We start from the raw sequence: 24,399 nt of genomic DNA on the forward strand, positions 1-24,399 counted from the left end.
CTTGTTATAGTTTCAAGTGAATGTGCAAAACAAATGTGCAAAGAATACGAGGTTATGAAACTTTCCCAAATTAATGTGTTTTGTAATGAGAGGCATTTCTTCCCAAAGAATGCCTATAATATTCTAGTTGCATATGTGCATATAGACACATCATTTAAGATATGTGCTCACTTTCATTTCTATACATTTATACATATAAAGTTTGTTCAAACTTGTATTTGCCTGAATTGGGCCAAAGGGCTTACCAATGATATTCAATGCTAGACTTGCTCAAGAAATATACCTTAATATATATTTGTTTGCATATCCAGGCGCTTTTGGATAGCGGATGGGAAACTGAGGTCGGAATCCGACATGACATCGAATCGCATATACAAAGAAATGGAGCGAGAGATTAGAAAGCAAAACCGTTATGCGAATAAAATGGAAAACTGACAACAAGAACGAGTTGTTTAAATCTGCCGCAATAGATATACGGTAATTTTGCAAAACTGTGAGGAAACAACGAAGTAAGACGCCTACCGATAAACCTCTTATCTACAAAGGTACTGTGACTACAGACGATCGATCAGTATTATGATGATTTATTATATCCAGATCAAATATGATTTTGTGATACACAATGTCAAGTTGAGGTTGATTAATCTGTTTAAAAAAAAGTATACATATGCCATCGTCCTCCCCTACAAAACACTATCGAGAAATTATTGAAGATGAACTTCACTTTCAGATAAGAATGTTAAAAACTGGGAAATCACCCGAACTTGAACACTGACTTCGTACATAGGTAAAGTATTTGAAAAAATAATAGAAAGGATGAAGAATTGGATCACATAGGACGATGTAGATTTTCCACACGCTTTACAGTTGTTTTTTGAGAAGACATGGGCTAAATCCCAGCTATATCTAGACTTATAGAAATAGTATCGTTTTTCACTGAAAAACAATCATCTCTCTACGTTGTTTTCTTGGATAATGAAATTGCCTTTGACAGAGTATGACTGAATGGCCTTTGATAAGAGCTGTACGAACTCGGTATACGCGGTCAACTTTGGACAGTCATCTTCAACTCTTATATAGATACAAATGCATGCTTCCGAATTAAGGGAGATGGATGTAAATATTGACATGTGAAGCGCGGGGTCGGAGAGGGAAAAGTGTTCAGCGCGTTTATGTTCAAACTGTATAGTGATAGATTGTTAAATACCCTATGTGAAACGAACTGAAGCATAAAAATAATTGACAAGCATTATTCCCGGTATTCTTTTTAAAGACGACACTTGTCTGATGTCATCTTCTAAAGTGGCCTACATAGTCTAATTGAAGCGAGAAGAATCTATACCTTCCAATGCCAATAAAAATATAACGACGACAAGAGTGTTATAGTTGCATTTAATAGTAGAAACCAATCTACAAAACATTGATTTTTATTTAGATGAAAATAATATAGAGACAAACGACAGTGTATAATATGCAGGAAATGGTATCGCAAGTCAAAATCCGGTAATTATATCTATTGACAGAGCATGTCAGAAGCCATAAAAGTTATTTTAATCTTTTCGAGATGTTGGTCTACGGTTCGGTAAAATTACTCCTAAAGTTTCATCTGCTATTTGAAAACGCGTTATCGTACCAATCGGGATGTCCACGTGTGAAACATAAGGAAAGGTGCCGGGGAGGAATTTAGACAAACTGGAGACAACGCAGCGGAATATGCTGAGAATCATGCAGGGCTTTGATAGAAATTCACCCTCAGAAAGTACCATCAAAACCTTCGGGACTAAATAAAGTATATTTATTCAATTTTAACATAGAAATATTCCTGATATTCGGTATATCATAATGCACAGACTTTTTTCGGACATTATTTACAACATTATATAAGTATGGTCTTGAAGACATCTTGGATATCTTCATAAGATATAGATGCTTCCCTACAGAAACAGTCTAGAAATTTATAATAAATAAAGCTATTTCAGAGACGTCTGAGGTTAAATGGAAAGAACGCGTAGCAAGACAGCCTAAACTAACGAGATTCCAAAACATTCACCCACGAATCCCTCAATTTTGATCCCTAGTTCAGCCTGGAAGTTTACTCTTAACAAGCTGTATTTTTGATTTGTAAATAAAATATCTATGACATTTTTAAACATCTATCAATAGACCGTCGTATATATTTTGAAGAAAGAGGTAGACTTCAAACTTCAATTATGTATGTGCTTCTTGTTAGTGTCAGTATTCCGGGGATACGGGGGTTGGTATTCCTAGGAGAAATTCGGTATCCGAGTGACTACGGAATACCGCTAATTTCGAGCCTTGGATAATATCAGACCTGACCATTGGACTCTGTTGATGATATCAGACCTGACCATTGGATCTGTTGATGATATCAGACCTGACCATTGGATCTGTTGATGATATCAGACCTGGCCATTGGTCTCTGTTGATGATATCAGACCTGACCATTTGAATCTGTTGATGATATCAGACCTGACCATTGGACTCTGGAGTCCGCAAAGATATTATTTCTAAGGGAATCAGCCCTTGAACATTGGTTGTCCCGCCTGTAGTACTCTATCACAAGATCGGCGAACTGTGTTAAACGTAATCTGCCCATTTTCATATTTTCAATATTTATTGAACTGATATTCACATATTGGAGGTAATAAAGATATTCAATCAATTCAATTTCCAATTACGAAAATGAGAACGGAAATTGTCACAAAACAGAAAAAAGAAAAAGGAAAGCTTGAACAATACACTAAATACCAAAATATATATTCATTATGCATTATTTGAAAAAAAAAACATTTTTTTTGTGAAAAGGGGCACTTTAAATGTCTTCTATATTCAGTCCATTGAAAAGTGTTTAGCGTATGGAGAGCTTAGATCAAGACTTAATCATTTGTGCAAAGTGTTGATCATTGGCTTTGATAGGTGTCACCCCAATGACTTGATGAACGATAGTGGACATAACAGACCACCCTGTGAAACACTCCAAACCTCATTGACTTGTTGAACGATAGTGGATATAACAGACCACCCTGTGAAACACTCCAAACCTCATTGACTTGTTGAACGATAGTGGATATAACAGACCACCCTGTGAAACACTCCAAACCTCATTGACTTGTTGAACGATAGTGGATATAACAGACCACCCTGTGAAACACTCCAAACCTCAATGACTTGATGAACGATAGTGGACATAACAGACCACCCTGTGAAACACTCCAAACCTCATTGACTTGTTGAACGATAGTGGATATAACAGACCACCCTGTGAAACACTCCAAACCTCATTGACTTGTTGAACGATAGTGGATATAACAGACCACCCTGTGAAACACTCCAAACCTCATTGACTTGTTGAACGATAGTGGACATAACAGACCACCCTGTGAAACACTCCAAACCTCATTGACTTGTTGAACGATAGTGGATATAACAGACCACCCTGTGAAACACTCCAAACCTCATTGACTTGTTGAACGATAGTGGATATAACAGACCACCCTGTGAAACACTCCAAACCTCATTGACTTGTTGAACGCTAGTGGACATAACAGACCACCCTGTGAAACACTCCAAACCTCAATGACTTGATGAACGATAGTGGATATAACAGACCACCCTGTGAAACACTCCAAACCTCATTGACTTGATGAACGATAGTGGACATAACAGACCACCCTGTGAAACACTCCAAACCTCAATGACTTGATGAACGATAGTGGACATAACAGACCACCCTGTGAAACACTCCAAACCTCATTGACTTGTTGAACGATAGTGGACATAACAGACCACCCTGTGAAACACTCCAAACCTCATTGACTTGTTGAACGATAGTGGACATAACAGACCACCCTGTGAAACACTCCAAACCTCAATGACTTGTTGAACGATAGTGGATATAACAGACCACCCTGTGAAACACTCCAAACCTCAATGACTTGATGAACGATAGTGGATATAACAGACCACCCTGTGAAACACTCCAAACCTCAATGACTTGTTGAACGATAGTGGACATAACAGACCACCCTGTGAAACACTCCAAACCTCATTGACTTGATGAACGATAGTGGATATAACAGACCACCCTGTGAAACACTCCAAACCTCAATGACTTGTTGAACGATAGTGGACATAACAGACCACCCTGTGAAACACTCCAAACCTCATTGACTTGTTGAACGATAGTGGACATAACAGACCACCCTGTGAAACACTCCAAACCTCATTGACTTGTTGAACGATAGTGGATATAACAGACCACCCTGTAACACTTCAAACCAAAATGCACTCATGTGTCTTTCCTTATACAAAACAACCCGTAGCACGCATACAGGTGATGCCAGCGGGCTGAAATTAGCAGCGGATTCGAATCCCCAACTAATCCGCCGTTAATAACGAATCGGCTGTCAGCACTAGATTTGGAATTCAGTTATTTATGTTTAATTGATATTTCTTTTTACGAAATATGATTGGAGATTCGAATAACGAATCCGCTGTCAGCAGCGGATAGGTATTTTTCTTTTAAAAAAGCATGACTAGATATTCACATAATGATTCCGCTGCCAATGCCAGCAGCGGATTGGGGATTGAGTTCTTTATGTTTAATTGATATTTCTATTTTTGACATTTTTGGGGGGATTCAAATAACGAATGATTGATATTTTTCTTCTAAGATATGATTGTAGATTCGCAAAAACGAATCGCCAGCAGCGGATTTGAGATTGAGTTCTTTGTATTTGATTTGAATCATTTCTTAAAGTTATGAATGGGGATTCGAATTATTAATCTGGTTAATATATGTTTCGAATAACGAACTTAAACGTTCTAACCGGACAGAAGCCATCCACAACACAATACAATAATAATTGTATATTCCACGTTCATAATGTTAAATTTCACTTATGCAAAATATTTTTTCTTCCGTTGAGCAAAGTAATAGATACATGTATATGCTAATTTAAGATTTTATTGTTTTTAAATGGTCCTCAATTTCAATATGTTTGAAAAAGGCAGAAACTTGTCTGGTATTCAAAGGGCGTGACCTAGTTAGGACACATTTTAGGCCGTCAAAATGAAATTTAGTGGGAAATAAGTATTTAAAAAGTAGTAAAAGTTATAATCTTTACATTAATAAGGCCCGTTAACCCTCGACGTCAAACCGAATTTCTTCAAGTAAAAATGTATTTATCCCTGAAAATTCTCAATTCCCCAGACGGTCTTTGTGTGCATAACGTCTTTTTCTATACATTTTGGTGTTAATATCACTACATGTAGAAGTAGACATACACAATCATATAATTATTATTCAGACATAGATTTCATCAATAGGCAGACAATGTTTTGACATAATTGTTATGTGATGAAGTTGCATAAATGTACGATGACTGATTACGACCATCTCTGTTGGCGCATTGGCGTGTTGATGCGGTTTGAAATACGCGAAATTTGGACTTGGTCTCTGACACCAGCAAGCCAATGGTGCAAATCAACGAATGTTCCAAATATTCAGGTATCAATTATGTATTATTTGCATTAGCACTTTTAATGAGGCAGAAATCACATTTTGTAAGTGACGATTTTCTTTATATTCCTTCTTTTCCAAATCATGAAATAGACTAAAGTGCCGCACAGAGCAGAGCAACATACGCCCGTACCTACTTGTATACATATATGTAAATAATATAAGGTGGATATTTGCAAGTTTTGTTTTAATTGTTGGAGTAATATTTATCAAATTATTCAACTATCACTACAACGAACTTTAGCAGAATTAACGCAAAAACAAAAGAATAAGTCTTGGTTTTTCTAACTTGTTCAAAAGATAACAAACTAAGGGCCAAAACACTTGGAAATATTGTCAAAACGTTCAGAACAACTTAACTTCATGTCATGGTGGTCAAGTATAACGGGTATTGAAAAAAAAATCGGTTGAAAACTAAGGGAGAAGTTCTGGACAAACCACATACATTTGACTTATATAAATATCAATTAAACATGAACATCTGAATCGCCGATCTGCTCCTGGCAGCAAACTCGTTATTCGAATATCCAATCAAATATTAATTATTTGAATCCTTTTTCATTTTTATTGAGAAAAAATATCAATTGAACATAAGAAACTGAATCACTGGTCTGTTGCTGCATCGGATTCGTTATTTGAATCCCAACATGAAAAAAAACATAAAGAACTGAATTCCCGGGAATATGCTTTTGGCAGCGAAACATTATTGAAATCTATCATATTTTATAAGAAAAATACCAATTGAACATAAGCAACTGAATCTCCAATCCGCTGCTGATTCGTTTTTTGAATACCATCATAGAAATATCAATAATAAGAAATACCATTTAAATATTAAGAACTTAATCCCCTATCCACTGCTGGCAATGGATTCGTTATTTGCAGCGGATTCGTTATTCGAAACTCCAATCTGCTGCTGGCAACGGATTCGTTTTTCGAATCCCAAGTAACGAATAACGCATCTGCTGCTAACGTCAGCCCGATAGTGATACCGACATATGCAGGCATATGATACCGACATATGTAGGCATATGATACCGACATATGTAGGCAATGTCCTTAGATGACCATCGCTGTTAATTATAATCAGGACCTTAAATACGATACATGACATATATGAAGATCAAAATATTGGTGACGATGATGATATATGGCGAAACATCACATTATTATCAATAGAAAATGTATGTTATGGTCAGTTTTACCACGGCTTATGCACTAATCAAAACTCGTCTATTTTGCCCAAGAGTGCAAAACACTTACTCATCTTTCAAGACAAACAGTGGTGTCTTCGGTCCAAACATATTTGATCACACCATCTCGTAGGGAATGATCTTAACCTTAACGTTCTAATTCTTTCTGATGAAAAAGAGATGTTGGTTTTTCGACTACCTTCCAGATCTAAAGAAATTATCAATGGTTCTTTAAAAATAGTTCATATGCTATTGATGTAGTTGTTCTTATTTCTGCTTTTTTTTTCTCTCTGGATGATGCATATTGTAAAGACTGGTCAGACAGAACACAGTTACTAGAAATTATTTTACATTGTTTGTCCACTATTGACACTGCTATTTACATTCCAAACTATAAGGATGCACTTCTGTCGTTCACGGTAAAAGAAAATACGAACATATCCTTAACAGTGTTCAACTATTTTTAACATGTCAGTTTCAAGTATATCGAAAGCATTTCATTCCATAGTAAAAGCAATAGATATATTTTGTGTTCCATTGTTCATTGGATCTGAAATCTTACAAAAGAAAACATTCTGGAACACAACACAGTATTCTCCAAAGCATATTTTGGCAAGAGTTCGACTTTCATACTCTGAAGTAAGTGAATCTTTATTCCTGAGTTCTGATCACAACCTCCATAAAATTCCCTACTGTGGTAAGAAGAAGCGTAATTATTGGAATTATATTAGCATATCCCTGCCTAATGGTACATTCTTGATACAATAAGACCTTTTCCTGGAAGCGATAATGATGCGAAGATTACAAAAGCCGTAATGGATACTCATTCCTGGCTGGAGAAATATGACAATGTCGTTGTTGATAGTTTAGGGATGATTTGACAGATTTCGGATCACAGGGTTTGACAACAAAGATGCAAACTTATTTGAAATTAGAACAGACTCAACATGGCTACCTACAAGTTAACCTTGACAGATCCATTATTTAATCCTGTTGGGTAGTTCAGTCATATAACACACGATTCAAGCAATGGTTGTGTTTAAAAGACATCTTGTCTCCAACTATTATATTGATGTCATCAAGACAGTCGTTAGAATAGTAACAACCTGTCTAATGGACCCATAGAGAGACGCAACGGACAGGACGTTGGCTGACGAAATGAAAGTGCGCCTTAGTGTTTACAAACACTCAGCGTATGGAAGATGAGCCAGATCTTACCAACAGGAATTGTGACTTTCCAAAGTAATACATGGAATACCTTTGGACAATATTTTGTGGCACATACCAAATATCACTGGCAGGTGTTTACATCAATGAGTACCAAGGTATGATGTTGACTACGAGATTTGGCACACACGAGACATTGTATGATATCAGAACTAATCGAGGCATATGAACAGTGTAACGTACAATGTTTAGATCAAGCATGACAGCACCAACATCGTAAATCCCATCAATTAATAAAAATGTTATTCCAGTACCCTACAGGATAGAGAACCATGGGGAAATATGTCTACATAGCCAGTATCCTATACTTTATAGGATACCACATGCATTTGGAAATCAGTAAGCCTTTGTATCCAGAAGTCAACATGTTTAAGACAAATCTCAACTAACGAAGATTTCGCTACCTACCGTCATCTTTCGGGAATAAGGTATGGTCGACTTGAACAATTAGAACTACAATATAGTCCAACCCTGACATAGCTAATCAGATGACAGGACGAGGAAGCCATATTGGATTCCAGATTAGGTGGTTTAATGGTTTAACCAACATAGACTTTATACAAAAGTATCAATCAGCCGAAGCTCTTCTTTCTTCTAAGTGGCCATTTCTAAGCCTTTACATGATAAGTAAGGTAACAGTGATTACAACTTTTCCAAACATAGCAACAACAACAGTACACGAAAATAAGAAACAGCTGAGGAATAGTGAAAAAATCTTTACATATTTTCTATAAAAATGTTGTCCATGACAGTAGCAACCCCGTTGAAATCTAAGGAAAGGGGGCATACACTTTTAGAAATCTCTCTAAATAATAATCATTATGAGCAACTATATGTTTTGTCATTTATTGAAGCATAAAAATCAAAATTGCAAAGTTTACAGTATAGAATTATTCATATATATATATATGTGGGTCAAAGAAGTAATATAAACAGTATAATCCAGATAACACTGGATCCTCACATAAATGTATGGAGGATACGAATTACTTGTAATGATTATAAAGGGCAAAGAAGTAATTCAAACAGTGTGGACAATGAGGCTTGTTAAATTTTCGAGGCAATCCGCCCCTTTATCAAAACACAAAAAAATACAAATACAATCACATAATATATATATAAGAAGTACTGGAAATACAATAAAATACAATAAGAATAATGTTTTAGTAACTGGAAAAACAACAATGAGCCCTTCGGCAAACGTTGGCCTTTCATCTACCTCTGTCCTTACAACAGCTCTCCGTCAACATATGCAGCAAATAAACGTGCAAATTGTGCCCATACACTGAGTCCACAGACACGTTTAAATGTGTAATAAACAACTGTGGTTATCACATTTTACAAACACTGACATGCACATCAGCCAATGTTGTATATCTCCTCTCCTGCAAAAAATGCAAAATCCAGTATGTTGGAGAAACCAGCACAAAACTCAACATCAGAATCAACAATCACCGTTGCTCCATCAAGCAAAACAGATCAGACTTTCCTGTGGCAAGGCATTTCAATTTACCTAGTCATAGTTGGAAGGATATGCAGGTGACGTGGTCGCCATTGATCACTGTCCTACCTGGAATGAAACGAAACGTCGTTCCAGAGAAAGATACTGGATTACCAATCTCCAAACCTGCTACCCTCTGGGTATGAACGAACGTTGAAGGACCTCTTCTGGGTGTATTCTCGATGTGACCATTATATTTGACAATTCATGTAGTTAATTATTCAATTTGTTAAAATTTTCATAAATGCTGTACTTTTTTGGGCATCAATTCATTGTTGCTCTTTGAGACTCACATTTAGTCGCCTCCCGCCATCATGCAACAGCATCTTGGTCCGATTTGGCCCGAACCGTCTGTTTCCCGTAGCGTCCTGTAGGGACACTTCAGCATTCGTATTTCTTATATTCTCAGTCTTGATAAATATTCGTAGTAGTTTTTTTCACACCACTCTCTATAATTCTAATTATCTAAAAGATATTTTTCAAAAGTTTTTCAGACTTTGTACACGACATTTAATCAATCACTGTAGATATGATAATGCCACATTTTTATTCTGAAATCTGATATCAATGCAATGTCGTCCACTAGCAGTATTTAGGGACGAATCGTCTTTGAATTCTTCGATATACTTTCACGTGCGGGGGAATTCAAAATATCTCTGCCGTTGGTCGCATAGCGTTCTAGTGTTGAACATGATACAGTCACGCTAGTATCCGCCTTCGGCCCACGTTTGCCGAAGGGTTCATTGTTGTTTCTCCAGTTACTAAAACATATTCTTATTGTATTTCTAGTACTTCTTATATATATTATGTGATTGTATTTGTATTTTTGTGTTTTGATAAAGGAGCGGATTGCCTCGAAAATTTAACAAGCCTCATTGTCCACACTGTTTGAATTACTTCTTTGCCTCATATCATATATATATATATATTATGTTTTATCAAACTCGATGTTGTTTAAAAGTAAGCTGCTCAAGAGTGCAGAATGTAGCTTCTATGGTGGAGCGTCAGAAACACTATGTCACCTATTATGGGACTGTGTACATATTCATTGACTGTGGACAAGTCTTATTAACTCGGTTTTAAGTCATTAGGATATTTTGACAGAAAGACAACACGATGCTTTCCTTTTCGGGGTTAGTGAGGATGCAAAACCATTGGGAATAAACATTAAAATCTTATCAATAAAGAAATACATATCATTAAGAAGACAGTACAAATTGTAACCTGGTCGGGAAAGTTGTTATGAGGAGTTTAGATATATATTCCACTTTTATACTGACTCCAAATGCAGCAAAACTGACCAGGCAGAATGGGAAGTACCAAGCATATCATTGTGTATTTCTTAAACACTTATATATAGAACTATACAGCATATGTGTTAAAATGCCATTAAGGTATTACGTTTTTCTTCCTTTTTTTAACAATCAAATATGCTGAAGATATATCATCTATAGGTAACAAGAAAAAGCAAAAACAAATATTTCGCAATTATTATAGTTGAAGACAACTGCTAGAAAGTGTGCGTACCCTAGTACATTTTTATGTTTCATATTTACCTCCATACACAACGATCACTATCCAGCATGTCAGCCGACAGGAACCCATTTCTGTTCCGGGAAAGGTCCAACGCCGGTAGATCTTAGAGGTAAAAGTCCAGCGCCTTTCTGCTCTATTCAAGTCTCGTGATTCTGTAGGAATACATATAAACAAAAATTAGGTTAAAATGATACATTATTTTATCTCACAAGAGCGAGTTACAACCATTCTTTCATATTTGTTTCTCTTCTTTGCAAGCAATATAATAAGAAAAGAACCTTAATTGTTAGTTTTAGTCAAGAATTTTAATTGTGGATTTATATTGTCTTGATACAAAATGTGTTTTAAACCCCATTAGGGTGCCAGACACAGTCAAACCCCATTACGGTAGGGAAAACGAGGATACATTTTAATCAATTCAAACACACGTCACTGCATTAGTGAAAACTTGAATACTTTAACACACCAAACCTATTAGATTATTTTACAAGTATCTGAACACAGGGATATAGAGATAGAATGAGCTTAGTACCTAAAATTTGATAGAACTTCAGTGTGAGTTAAGGTGTATCCAATACGATATGACACAGTGTGAGTTAAGGTGTATCCTATACGATATGACACAGTGTGAGTTAAGGTGTATCCTATACGATATGACACAGTGTGAGTTAAGGTGTATCCTATACGATGTGACACAGTGTGAGTTAAGGTGTATCCTATACGATGTGACACAGTGTGAGTTAAGGTGTATCCTATACGATATGACACAGTGTGAGTTAAGGTGTTCCTATACGATGTGACACAGTGTGAGTTAAGGTGTATCCTATACGATGTGACACAGTGTGAGTTAACGTTTATCCTATACGATATGACACAGTGTGAGTTAAGGTGTATCCTATACGATGTGACACAGTGTTAGTTAACATTTATCCTATACGATATGACACAGTATGAGTTAAGGTGTATCCTATACGATGTGACACAGTGTGAGTTAAGGTGTATCCTATACGATGTGACACAGTGTGAGTTAAGGTGTATCCTATACGATGTGACACAGTGTGAGTTAAGGTGTATCCTATACGATGTGACACAGTGTGAGTTAAGGTGTATCCAATACGATGTGACACAGTGTGAGTTAAGGTGTATCCTATACGATATGACACAGTGTGAGTTAAGGTGTATCCTATACGATGTGACACAGTGTGAGTTAAGGTATATCCTATACGATGTGACACAGTGTGAGTTAAGGTGTATCCTATACGACATGACAAAGTGTGAGTTAAGGTGTATCCTATACGATATGACACAGTGTGAGTTAAGATGTATCCTATACGATGTGACACAGTATGAGTTAGGTGTATCCTATACGATGTGACACAGTGTGAGTTAAGGTGTATCCTATACGTTGTGACACAGTGTGAGTTTAAGTGTATCCAATACGATGTGACACAGTGTGAGTTAAGGTGTATCCTATACGATGTGACCCATTGTGAGTTAAGGTGTATCCTATACAATGTGACACAGTATGAGTTAAGGTGTATCCTATACGATATGACACAGTGTAAGTTAAGGTGTATCCTATACGATATGACACAGTGTGAGTTAAGGTGTATCCTATACGATGTGACACAGTGTGAGTTAAGGTGTATCCTATACGATGTGACACAGTGTGAGTTAAGGTGTATCCTATACGTTGTGACACAGTGTGAGTTTAAGTGTATCCTATACGATGTGACACAGTGTGAGTTAAGGTGTATCCTATACGATGTGACACAGTATGAGTTAAGGTGTATCCTATAGGATGTGACACAGTATGAGTTAAGGTGTATCCTATACGATATGACACAGTGTGTGTTAAGGTGTATCCTATACGATATGACACAGTATGAGTTAAAGTGTATCCTATACAATATTACGATAAAATGAAGCTAGTACCCTAAGACTTAATAGAACTTCAGTGTTAGTTAAGGTGTATCCTATACGATGTGACACAGTGTGAGTTAAAGTGTATCCTATACGATATGACACAGTGTGAGTTAAGGTGTATCCAATACGATGTGACACAGTGTGAGTTAACGTTTATCCTATACGATATGACACAGTATGAGTTAAGGTGTATCCTATACGATATGACACAGTGTGAGTTAAGGTGTATCCTATACCATATGACACAGTGTGAATTAAGGTGTATCCAATACGATGTGACACAGTGTGAGTTAAGGTGTATCCTATACGATGTGACACAGTGTTAGTTAACATTTATCCTATACGTTGTGACACAGTGTGAGTTTAAGTGTATCCAATACGATGTGACACAGTGTGAGTTAAGGTGTATCCTATACGATGTGACACATTGTGAGTTAAGGTATATCCTATACGATGTGACACAGTGTGAGTTAAGGTGTATCCTATACGACATGACAAAGTGTGAGTTAAGGTGTATCCTATACGATATGACACAGTGTGAGTTAAGATGTATCCTATACGATGTGACACAGTATGAGTTAGGTGTATCCTATACGATGTGACACAGTGTGAGTTAAGGTGTATCCTATACGTTGTGACACAGTGTGAGTTTAAGTGTATCCAATACGATGTGACACAGTGTGAGTTAAGGTGTATCCTATACGATGTGACACATTGTGAGTTAAGGTGTATCCTATACAATGTGACACAGTATGAGTTAAGGTGTATCCTATACGATATGACACAGTGTAAGTTAAGGTGTATCCTATACGATATGACACAGTGTGAGTTAAGGTGTATCCTATACGATGTGACACAGTGTGAGTTAAGGTGTATCCTATACGATGTGACACAGTGTGAGTTAAGGTGTATCCTATACGTTGTGACACAGTGTGAGTTTAAGTGTATCCTATACGATGTGACACAGTGTGAGTTAAGGTGTATCCTATACGATGTGACACAGTATGAGTTAAGGTGTATCCTATAGGATGTGACACAGTATGAGTTAAGGTGTATCCTATACGATATGACACAGTGTGTGTTAAGGTGTATCCTATACGATATGACACAGTATGAGTTAAAGTGTATCCTATACAATATTACGATAAAATGAAGATAGTACCCTAAGACTTAATAGAACTTCAGTGTTAGTTAAGGTGTATCCTATACGGTGTGACACAGTGTGAGTTAAAGTGTATCCTATACGATATGACACAGTGTGAGTTAAGGTGTATCCAATACGATGTGACACAGTGTGAGTTAACGTTTATCCTATACGATATGACACAGTATGAGTTAAGGTGTATCCTATACGATATGACACAGTGTGAGTTAAGGTGTATCCTATACCATATGACACAGTGTGAATTAAGGTGTATCCAATACGATGTGACACAGTGTGAGTTAAGGTGTATCCTATACGATATGACACAGTATGAGTTAAGGTGTATCCTATACGATGTGACACAGTGTGAGTTAAGGTGTATCCTATACGATGTGATACAGTGTGAGTTAAGGTGTATCCTATACGATCTGACACAGTGTGAGTTAAGGTGTATCCAATACGGTGTGACACAGTGTGAGTTAAGGTGTATCCTATACGATGTGATACAGTGTGAGTTAAGGTGTATCCTATACGATATGACACAGTGTGAGTTAAGGTGTATCCTATATGATATGACACAGTGTGAGTTAAGGTGTATCCTATACGATGTGACACAGTGTGAGTTAAGGTGTATCCTATACGATATGACACAGTGTGAGTTAAGGTGTATCCTATACGATGTGACACAGTGTGAGTTAAGATGTATCCTATACGATATGACACAGTGTGAGTTAAGGTGTATCCTATACGATGTGACACAGTGTGAGTTAAGATGTATCCTATACGATGTGACACAGTGTGAGTTAAGGTGTATCCTATATGATGTGACACAGTGTGAGTTAAGGTGTATCCTATACGATATGACACAGTGTGAGTTAAGGTGTATCCTATACGATATGACACAGTGTGAGTTAAGGTGTATCGTATACGATGTGACACAGTGTGAGTTAAGGTGTATCCTATACAATGTGACACAGTATGAGTTAAGGTGTATCCTATACGATATGACACAGTGTAAGTTAAGGTGTATCCTATACGATATGACACAGTGTGAGTTAAGGTGTATCCTATACGATGTGACACAGTGTGAGTTAAGGTGTATCCTATACGATGTGACACAGTGTGAGTTAAGGTGTATCCTATACGTTGTGACACAGTGTGAGTTTAAGTGTATCCTATACGATGTGACACAGTGTGAGTTAAGGTGTATCCTATACGATGTGACACAGTATGAGTTAAGGTGTATCCTATAGGATGTGACACAGTATGAGTTAAGGTGTATCCTATACGATATGACACAGTGTGTGTTAAGGTGTATCCTATACGATATGACACAGTATGAGTTAAAGTGTATCCTATACAATATTACGATAAAATGAAGCTAGTACCCTAAGACTTAATAGAACTTCAGTGTTAGTTAAGGTGTATCCTATACGGTGTGACACAGTGTGAGTTAAAGTGTATCCTATACGATATGACACAGTGTGAGTTAAGGTGTATCCAATACGATGTGACACAGTGTGAGTTAACGTTTATCCTATACGATATGACACAGTATGAGTTAAGGTGTATCCTATACGATATGACACAGTGTGAGTTAAGGTGTATCCTATACCATATGACACAGTGTGAATTAAGGTGTATCCAATACGATGTGACACAGTGTGAGTTAAGGTGTATCCTATACGATATGACACAGTATGAGTTAAGGTGTATCCTATACGATGTGACACAGTGTGAGTTAAGGTGTATCCTATACGATGTGATACAGTGTGAGTTAAGGTGTATCCTATACGATCTGACACAGTGTGAGTTAAGGTGTATCCAATACGGTGTGACACAGTGTGAGTTAAGGTGTATCCTATACGATGTGATACAGTGTGAGTTAAGGTGTATCCTATACGATATGACACAGTGTGAGTTAAGGTGTATCCTATATGATATGACACAGTGTGAGTTAAGGTGTATCCTATACGATGTGACACAGTGTGAGTTAAGGTGTATCCTATACGATATGACACATTGTGAGTTAAGGTGTATCCTATACGATGTGACACAGTGTGAGTTAAGATGTATCCTATACGATATGACACAGTGTGAGTTAAGGTGTATCCTATACGATGTGACACAGTGTGAGTTAAGATGTATCCTATACGATGTGACACAGTGTGAGTTAAGGTGTATCCTATATGATGTGACACAGTGTGAGTTAAGGTGTATCCTATACGATATGACACAGTGTGAGTTAAGGTGTATCCTATACGATATGACACAGTGTGAGTTAAGGTGTATCGTATACGATGTGACACAGTGTGAGTTAAGGTGTATCCTATACGATGTGACACAGTGTGAGTTTAGGTGTATCCTATACGATATGACACAGTGCGAGTTAAGGTGTATCCTATACGATTTTACGATAAAATGAAGCTAGTACCCTAAGACTTAATAGAACTTCAGTGTTAGTTTAGGTGTATCCTATACGATGTGACACAGTGTGAGTTAAAGTGTATCCTATACGATATTACGATAAAATGAAGCTAGTACCCTAAGACTTAATAGAACTTCAGTGTTAGTTAAGGTGTATCCTATACGATGTGACACAGTGTGAGTTAAAGTGTATCCTATACGATGTGACACAGTGTGAGTTAAGGTGTATCCTATACGATGTGACACAGTGTGAGTTAAGGTGTATCCTATACGATATTACGATAAAATGAAGCTAGTACCCTAAGACTTAATAGAACTTCAGTGTTAGTTAAGGTGTATCCTATACGACAGGCGTGTCTTTCGCGCGTGTTAATGTATTCTGCGCCTTGTTTGGACCTATTCAGAAACGTGCGAAGAACGTCCTTGAAACCATATCTAGATGTAAGTAGCATGTTTGTTTAATAGCCTTTCTCCTGCCACCAACTGGTAACTTCACTTCAAATATTTTATCATTAAACTTCGGAAGAACTCCTTCCTCGCATCAACCCAATTTCTGAGAGGAAACAAAATAATGTTTTGCTACTGCTAATCATTAGGTCGTTAGTCGAGACGTAGGCTGTACATACCTCATAAATAATCCCCGGACTGTAGAATTGGGTGTAAGTAGTTCGAATTTATGGATCTGCAGTGTATATCTGTATGCATTATCACCAGAAACATTAAACCATTATCCAGAACCATTTTCCTTGGTACCATGTTTAAATCTTTACTAATTGAATCACAAATGTCTGCTTATAAGGTGTTATGTGGAAGTTATTTGATACATTCAAATAAATTAATACAAATGGCGAAGTATGTGGAGAGTTAATAGCGTTTACCATCATCAGCAAACTGGCTCACGCAAACATAACACGGTAAGGTACTGAGTTAATAGATAGCCTTTTAACATGGCTCTAATCGTGCTTGTCGACCCCTTTAACGAAATTAAAATATATTCAAAACAATTCTGGAATTATTACAAGTCGAACCTAAATCTAATTTACTGAAGTAAAAGTTTTTCAAGAAATTTTAGCGTCATGACTTTTATTGAGATGAAAAAAGGTTCTGCACAGTTTCACAGACGAACTGCCATATATCAGCTTTCCAAAATGATTTCCAATCAATAGTTCTCAATAGGAGTTAAAATACAATCTTACTGTTTTGTGGGTTTGGTTACGTAGTAACGAAGAGGAAAGTTAGTCGAGCCTTCCAGCTACTTCAAAACCCTTCCAAATTAAAATGTATCGCTTTGACTTTGCTTCGATTTCCTATCATATTGTCCAGTTCTGTGAAAGTTTATTGTAGAACAATACGATTTGGAGAACACGTAGTTTCAGTGTACCTAAACTAACCAATACGACAGATACAGACGCAAGCGTTCTACCTATAGATAACACTATTCTTTTGTCGATACCAGATGTTTAAGCATGTTATACGGTTCGCTATACAATGGGTAGACCGAAATCGAATGAAATCCTTCTCTCGGACAATAGTCGATCCTCATATATAGCTATAGCTCCGTTTACAAACAGCTTCCATTGAATCTTTGATGGGAAATCCGCTAATCGAAAATAGCACTGAAAAAAATCTAGTAATTCATACTTAATTCAGATTGACAAGATGGTCTATACATTACTGTATGTAGTATGGTATATACATTACTGTATGTAGTATGGTATATACATTACTGTATGTAGTATGGTCTATACATTACTGTATGTAGTATGGTCTATACATTACTGTATGTAGTATGGTCTATATATTACTGTATGTAGTATGGTCTATACATTACTGTATGTAGTATGATCTATACATTACTGTGTGTAGTATGGTCTATACGTTACTGTATGTAGTATGGTCTATATATTACTGTATGTAGTATGGTCTATACATTACTGTATGTAGTATGGTATATATATTACTGTATGTAGTATGGTCTATACATTACTGTATGTAGTATGGTCTATATATTACTGTATGTAGTATGGTCTATACATTACTGTATGTAGTATGGTCTATATATTACTGTATGTAGTATGGTCTATATATTACTGTATGTAGTATGGTCTATACATTACTGTATGTAGTATGGTCTATATATTACTGTATGTAGTATGGTCTATATATTACTGTATGTAGTATGGTCTATACATTACTGTATGAAGTATGGTATATATATTACTGTATGTAGTATGGTATATACATTACTATATGTAGTATGGTCTATATATTACTGTATGTAGTATAGTCTATACATTACTATATGTAGTATGGTATATATATTACTGTATGTAGTATGGTCTATACATTACTGTATGTAGTATGGTCTATATATTACTGTATGTAGTATGGTCTATATATTACTGTATGTAGTATGGTATATATATTACTGTATGTAGTATGGTATATACATTACTATATTTAGTATGGTCTATATATTACTGTATGTAGTATGGTATATACATTACTGTATGTAGTATGGTTTATACATTACTGTATGTAGTATGGTCTATACATTACTGTATGTAGTATGGTCTATACATTACTGTATGTAGTATAGTCTATACATTACTGTATGTAGTATGGTCTATACATTACTGTATGTAGTATGGTATATACATTACTGTATGTAGTATGGTCTATATATTACTGTATGTAGTATGGTATATATATTACTGTATATAGTATGGTCTATATATTACTGTATGTAGTAAGATCTATACATTACTGTTTGTAGTATGGTCTATATATTACTGTATGTAGTATGGTCTATACATTACTGTATGTAGTATGGTCTATACATTACTGTATGTAGTATGGTCTATATATTACTGTATGTAGTATGGTCTATACATTACTGTATGTAGTATGGTATATATATTACTGTATGTAGTATGGTCTATATATAACTGTATGTAGTATGGTCTATATATTACTGTATGTAGTATGGTCTATACATTACTGTATGTAGTATAGTCTATACATTACTATATGTAGTATGGTATATATATTACTGTATGTAGTATGGTCTATACATTACTGTATGTAGTATGGTCTATATATTACTGTATGTAGTATGGTCTATATATTACTGTAGGTAGTATGGTAAATATATTACTGTATGTAGTATGGTATATACATTACTATATGTAGTATGGTCTATATATTACTGTATGTAGTATGGTCTATACATTACTGTATGTAGTATGGTTTATACATTACTGTATGTAGTATGGTCTATACATTACTGTATGTAGTATGGTCTATACATTACTGTATGTAGTATAGTCTATACATTACTGTATGTAGTATGGTCTATACATTACTGTATGTAGTATGGTATATACATTACTGTATGTAGTATGGTCTATATATTACTGTATGTAGTATGGTATATATATTACTGTATATAGTATGGTCTATATATTACTGTATGTAGTAAGATCTATACATTACTGTTTGTAGTATGGTCTATATATTACTGTATGTAGTATGGTCTATACATTACTGTATGTAGTATGGTCTATACATTACTGTATGTAGTATGGTCTATACATTACTGTATGTAGTATAGTCTATACATTACTGTATGTAGTATGGTCTATACATTACTGTATGTAGTATGGTATATACATTACTGTATGTAGTATGGTATATATATTACTGTATGTAGTATGGTCTATATTTTACTGTATGTAGTATGGTATAAACATTACTGTATGTAGTATGGTCTATACATTACTGTATGTAGTATGGTATATACATTACTGTATGTAGTATGGTATATACATTAATGTATGTAGTATGGTCTATACATTACTGTATGTAGTATGGTATATACATTACTGTATGTAGTATGGTATATATATTACTGTATGTAGTATGGTATATATATTACTGTATGTAGTATGGTCTATACATTAATGTATGTAGTATGGTATATATATTACTGTATGTAGTATGGTCTATACATTACTGTATGTAGTATGGTATATATATTACTGTATGTAGTATGGTATATATATTACTGTATGTAGTATGGTATATACATTACTGTATGTAGTATGGTCTATACATTACTGTATGCATTCTGGTGTATATACATTACTGTATGTAGTATGGTCTATATATTACTGTATGTAGTATGTTCTATACATTAATGTATGTAGTATGGTCTGTACATTACTGTATGTAGTACAGTCTATACATTACTGTATGTAGTATAGTCTATACATTACTGTATATAGTATGGTATATACATTACTGTATGTAGTATGGTATATACATTACTGTATGTAGTATGGTATATACATTACTGTATGTAGTATGGTCTATACATTACTGTATGTAGTATGGTATATACATAACTGTTTGTAGCATGGTCTATATATTACTGTATGTAGTATGGTCTATACATTACTGTATGTAGTATAGTCTATACATTACTATATGTAGTATGGTCTATACATTACTGTATATAGTATGGTATATACATTACTGTATGTAGTATGGTATATACATTACTGTATGTAGTATGGTCTATACATTACTGTATGTAGTATGGTCTATACATTACTGTATGTAGTATGGTATATATATTACTGTATGTAGTATGGTATATATATTACTGTATGTAGTATGGTCTATACATTACTGTATGTAGTATAGTCTATACATTACTGTATGTAGTATGGTATATATATTATTGTATGTAGTATGGTATATACATTACTGTATGTAGTATGGTCTATACATTACTGTATGTAGTATGGTCTATACATTACTGTATATAGTATGGTATATACATTACTGTATGCAGTATGGTATATACATTACTGTATGTAGTATGGTCTATATATTACTGTATGTAGTATGGTCTACATATTACTGTATGTAGTATGGTCTATATATTACTGTATGTAGTATGGTCTATATATTACTGTATGTAGTATGATCTATATATTACTGTGTGTAGTATGGTATATACATTACTGTATGTAGTATGGTCTATACATTACTGTATGTAGTATGGTATATACATTACTGTATGTAGTATGGTCTATACATTACTGTATGTAGTATGGTCTATACATTACTGTATGTAGTATGGTATATATATTACTGTATGTAGTATGATCTATATATTACTGTGTGTAGTATGGTCTATACATTACTGTATGTAGTATGGTCTATACATTACTGTATGTAGTATGGTCTATACATTACTGTATGTAGTATGGTCTATACATTACTGTATGTAGTATGGTATATACATTACTGTATGTAGTATGGTATATATATTACTGTATGTAGTATGGTCTATACATTACTGTATGTAGTATAGTCTATACATTACTGTGTGTAGTATGGTCTATACATTACTGTATGTAGTATAGTCTATATATTACTGTATGTAGTATGGTATATACATTACTGTATGTAGTATGGTATATACATTACTGTATGTAGTATGGTATATACATTACTGTATGTAGTATGGTATATATATTACTGTATGTAGTATGGTCTATACATTACTGTATGTAGTATGATCTATATATTACTGTATGTAGTATGGTATATACATTACTGTATGTAGTATGGTATATACATTACTGTATGTAGTATGGTCTATACATTACTGTATGTAGTATGGTATATATATTACTGTATGTAGTATGGTCTATATATTACTGTATGTAGTATGGTCTATACATTACTGTATGTAGTATGGTCTTTACATTACTGTATGTAGTATGGTCTATACATTACTGTATGTAGTATGGTATATACATTACTGTATGTAGTATGGTATATACATTACTGTATGTAGTATGGTCTATATATTACTGTATGTAGTATGGTCTATACATTACTGTATGTAGTATGGTCTATATATTACTGTATGTAGTATGGTATATACATTACTGTATGTAGTATGGTCTTTATATTACTGTATGTAGTATGGTCTATATATTACTGTATGTAGTATGGTCTATACATTACTGTATGTGGTATGGTCTATATATTACTGTATGTTGTATGGTCTATATATTACTTCATGAAGTATGGTCTATACATTACTGTATGTAGTATGGTATATATTACTGTATATAGTATGGTCTATATATTACTGTATGTAGTATGGTCTATACATAACTGTATGTAGTATCAGAAAAAATCAGAATGATCATTACTTCGTGTACAGGTGGGTTCAAACTGTGAATGGCATCTCGTTATATTCTTTCAGTTGAACCTGAACATGAACATTACCTTGTGACGTCATAATACTAAATAATGTTGTCGTCCGCTGATCTTAGTAGGTTATTTAAGGAGAACATTCTACAAGTTTCTTGCTCTGATACCGAGTCGTCTATCATTGGCTTCCTGTACCTTAGGGATGAAGGGTTCTCGCCGCATCAATCTTACTGTAGCTCCATAAAATACTGGCGAGGAATACATGTACATCAATGCTGAAACTACTTCCATCATTATACCGCCTCGCTTGTCTGTGTGTTTGTTTCATTAATACGGAACTTTCTTTTCGTGTGTATCATTAAAGCGATATATATTCAGTTACCATCTTTATTTAGGCATGAGAGCATGTATCACGAAAGAACTCCTAAATGTGTTTTTATCTTTTTTTACGGTCTTAACACTAGGAAATAAACAAACCTTTGCAGGTCCTTGTCACCTGCCCCGGTCGTTCCGAGAGAGAACGAAACGTAGACACGAGCAAGATATAGAACAATAATGACACCAATAAAAATAATATGCACGAGACAACAACTTGTAGTGTGGATTAGTTACAAAGTCGTAATAATCAGTTTAAATGTCGTACGGACTAGTTACAAAGTCGTACGGACTAGTTATATAGTCGTACGAACAGTTACAAAGTCGTACGGACTAGTTACAATGTCGTACGGACTAGTGGCAAAGTCGTACGGACTAGTTACATAGTCGTACGAACAGTTACAAAGTCGTACGGACTAGTTTAAATGTCGTACGGACTAGTTACAAAGTCGTACGGACTAGTTACAATGTCGTACGGACTAGTGGCAAAGTCGTACGGACTAGTTACAAAGTCGTACGGACTACTTACAATGTACAAAGTCGTACGTACTAGTTACAAAGTCGAACTGACTAGTTACAAAGTCGTACTGACTAGTTGAATAGTCGTACAGACTAGTTACAAAGTCGTACGGACAAAGTCGTACGGACTAGTTACAAAGTCGTACGTACTAGTTACAAAGTCGTACGGACTAGTTACAAAGTCGTACGTACTAGTTACAATGTCGTACGGACTAGTTACAAAGTCGTACGAACTAGTTACAATGTCGTACGGACTAGTTACAAAGTCGTACGTACTAGTTACAAAGTCGTACGGTCTAGTTACAATGTCGTACGGACTAGTTACAAAGTCGTACGTACTAGTTACAAAGTCGTACGGACTAGTTACATAGTCGTACGGACTAGTTACATAGTCGTACGGACTAGTTGCAAAGTCGTACGGACTAATTAAAAAGTCGTACGGACTAGTTTAAATGTACAAAGTCGTACGTACTAGTTACAAAGTCATACGGACTAGTTACAAAGTTGTACGGACTAGTTACAAAGTCATACGGACTAGTTGCAAAGTCGTACGTACCAGTTACAAAGTCGTACGGACTAGTTACAATGTCGTACGGACTAGTTACATAGTCGTACGGACTAGTTACGTAGTTGAACAGACTAGATACAAAGCCGAACTGACTAGATATAAAGCCGAACTTACTAGATAAAAAGTCATACGGATTAGTTACAAAGTCCTATAAACGAGGGAAAAAACGAGAAAATAGTCTCAAGTATCATTAAACTATTAAAC

At 35.3% G+C, this 24,399-nt stretch overlaps 1 protein-coding gene across 1 annotated transcript in view; it reads right to left on the reverse strand.

The window, feature by feature from the left end:
- The window catches only part of LOC117331263 (integrin beta-3-like), a 109,938-nt gene that overhangs the window by 49,500 nt on the left and 36,039 nt on the right, over nucleotides 1-24,399 (reverse strand). Inside the window, exon 2 of the mRNA XM_033889861.1 lies at nucleotides 11,020-11,151. Within this exon, the coding sequence (XP_033745752.1) occupies nucleotides 11,020-11,068 (49 nt within the window). The 5' untranslated portion in view covers nucleotides 11,069-11,151. The remainder of the gene's footprint in view (nucleotides 1-11,019; nucleotides 11,152-24,399) is intronic.

Source organism: Pecten maximus, chromosome 7 (genome assembly GCF_902652985.1).
Source record: "Pecten maximus chromosome 7, xPecMax1.1, whole genome shotgun sequence".
NCBI classification, from domain to species: Eukaryota; Metazoa; Mollusca; class Bivalvia; order Pectinida; family Pectinidae; genus Pecten; species Pecten maximus.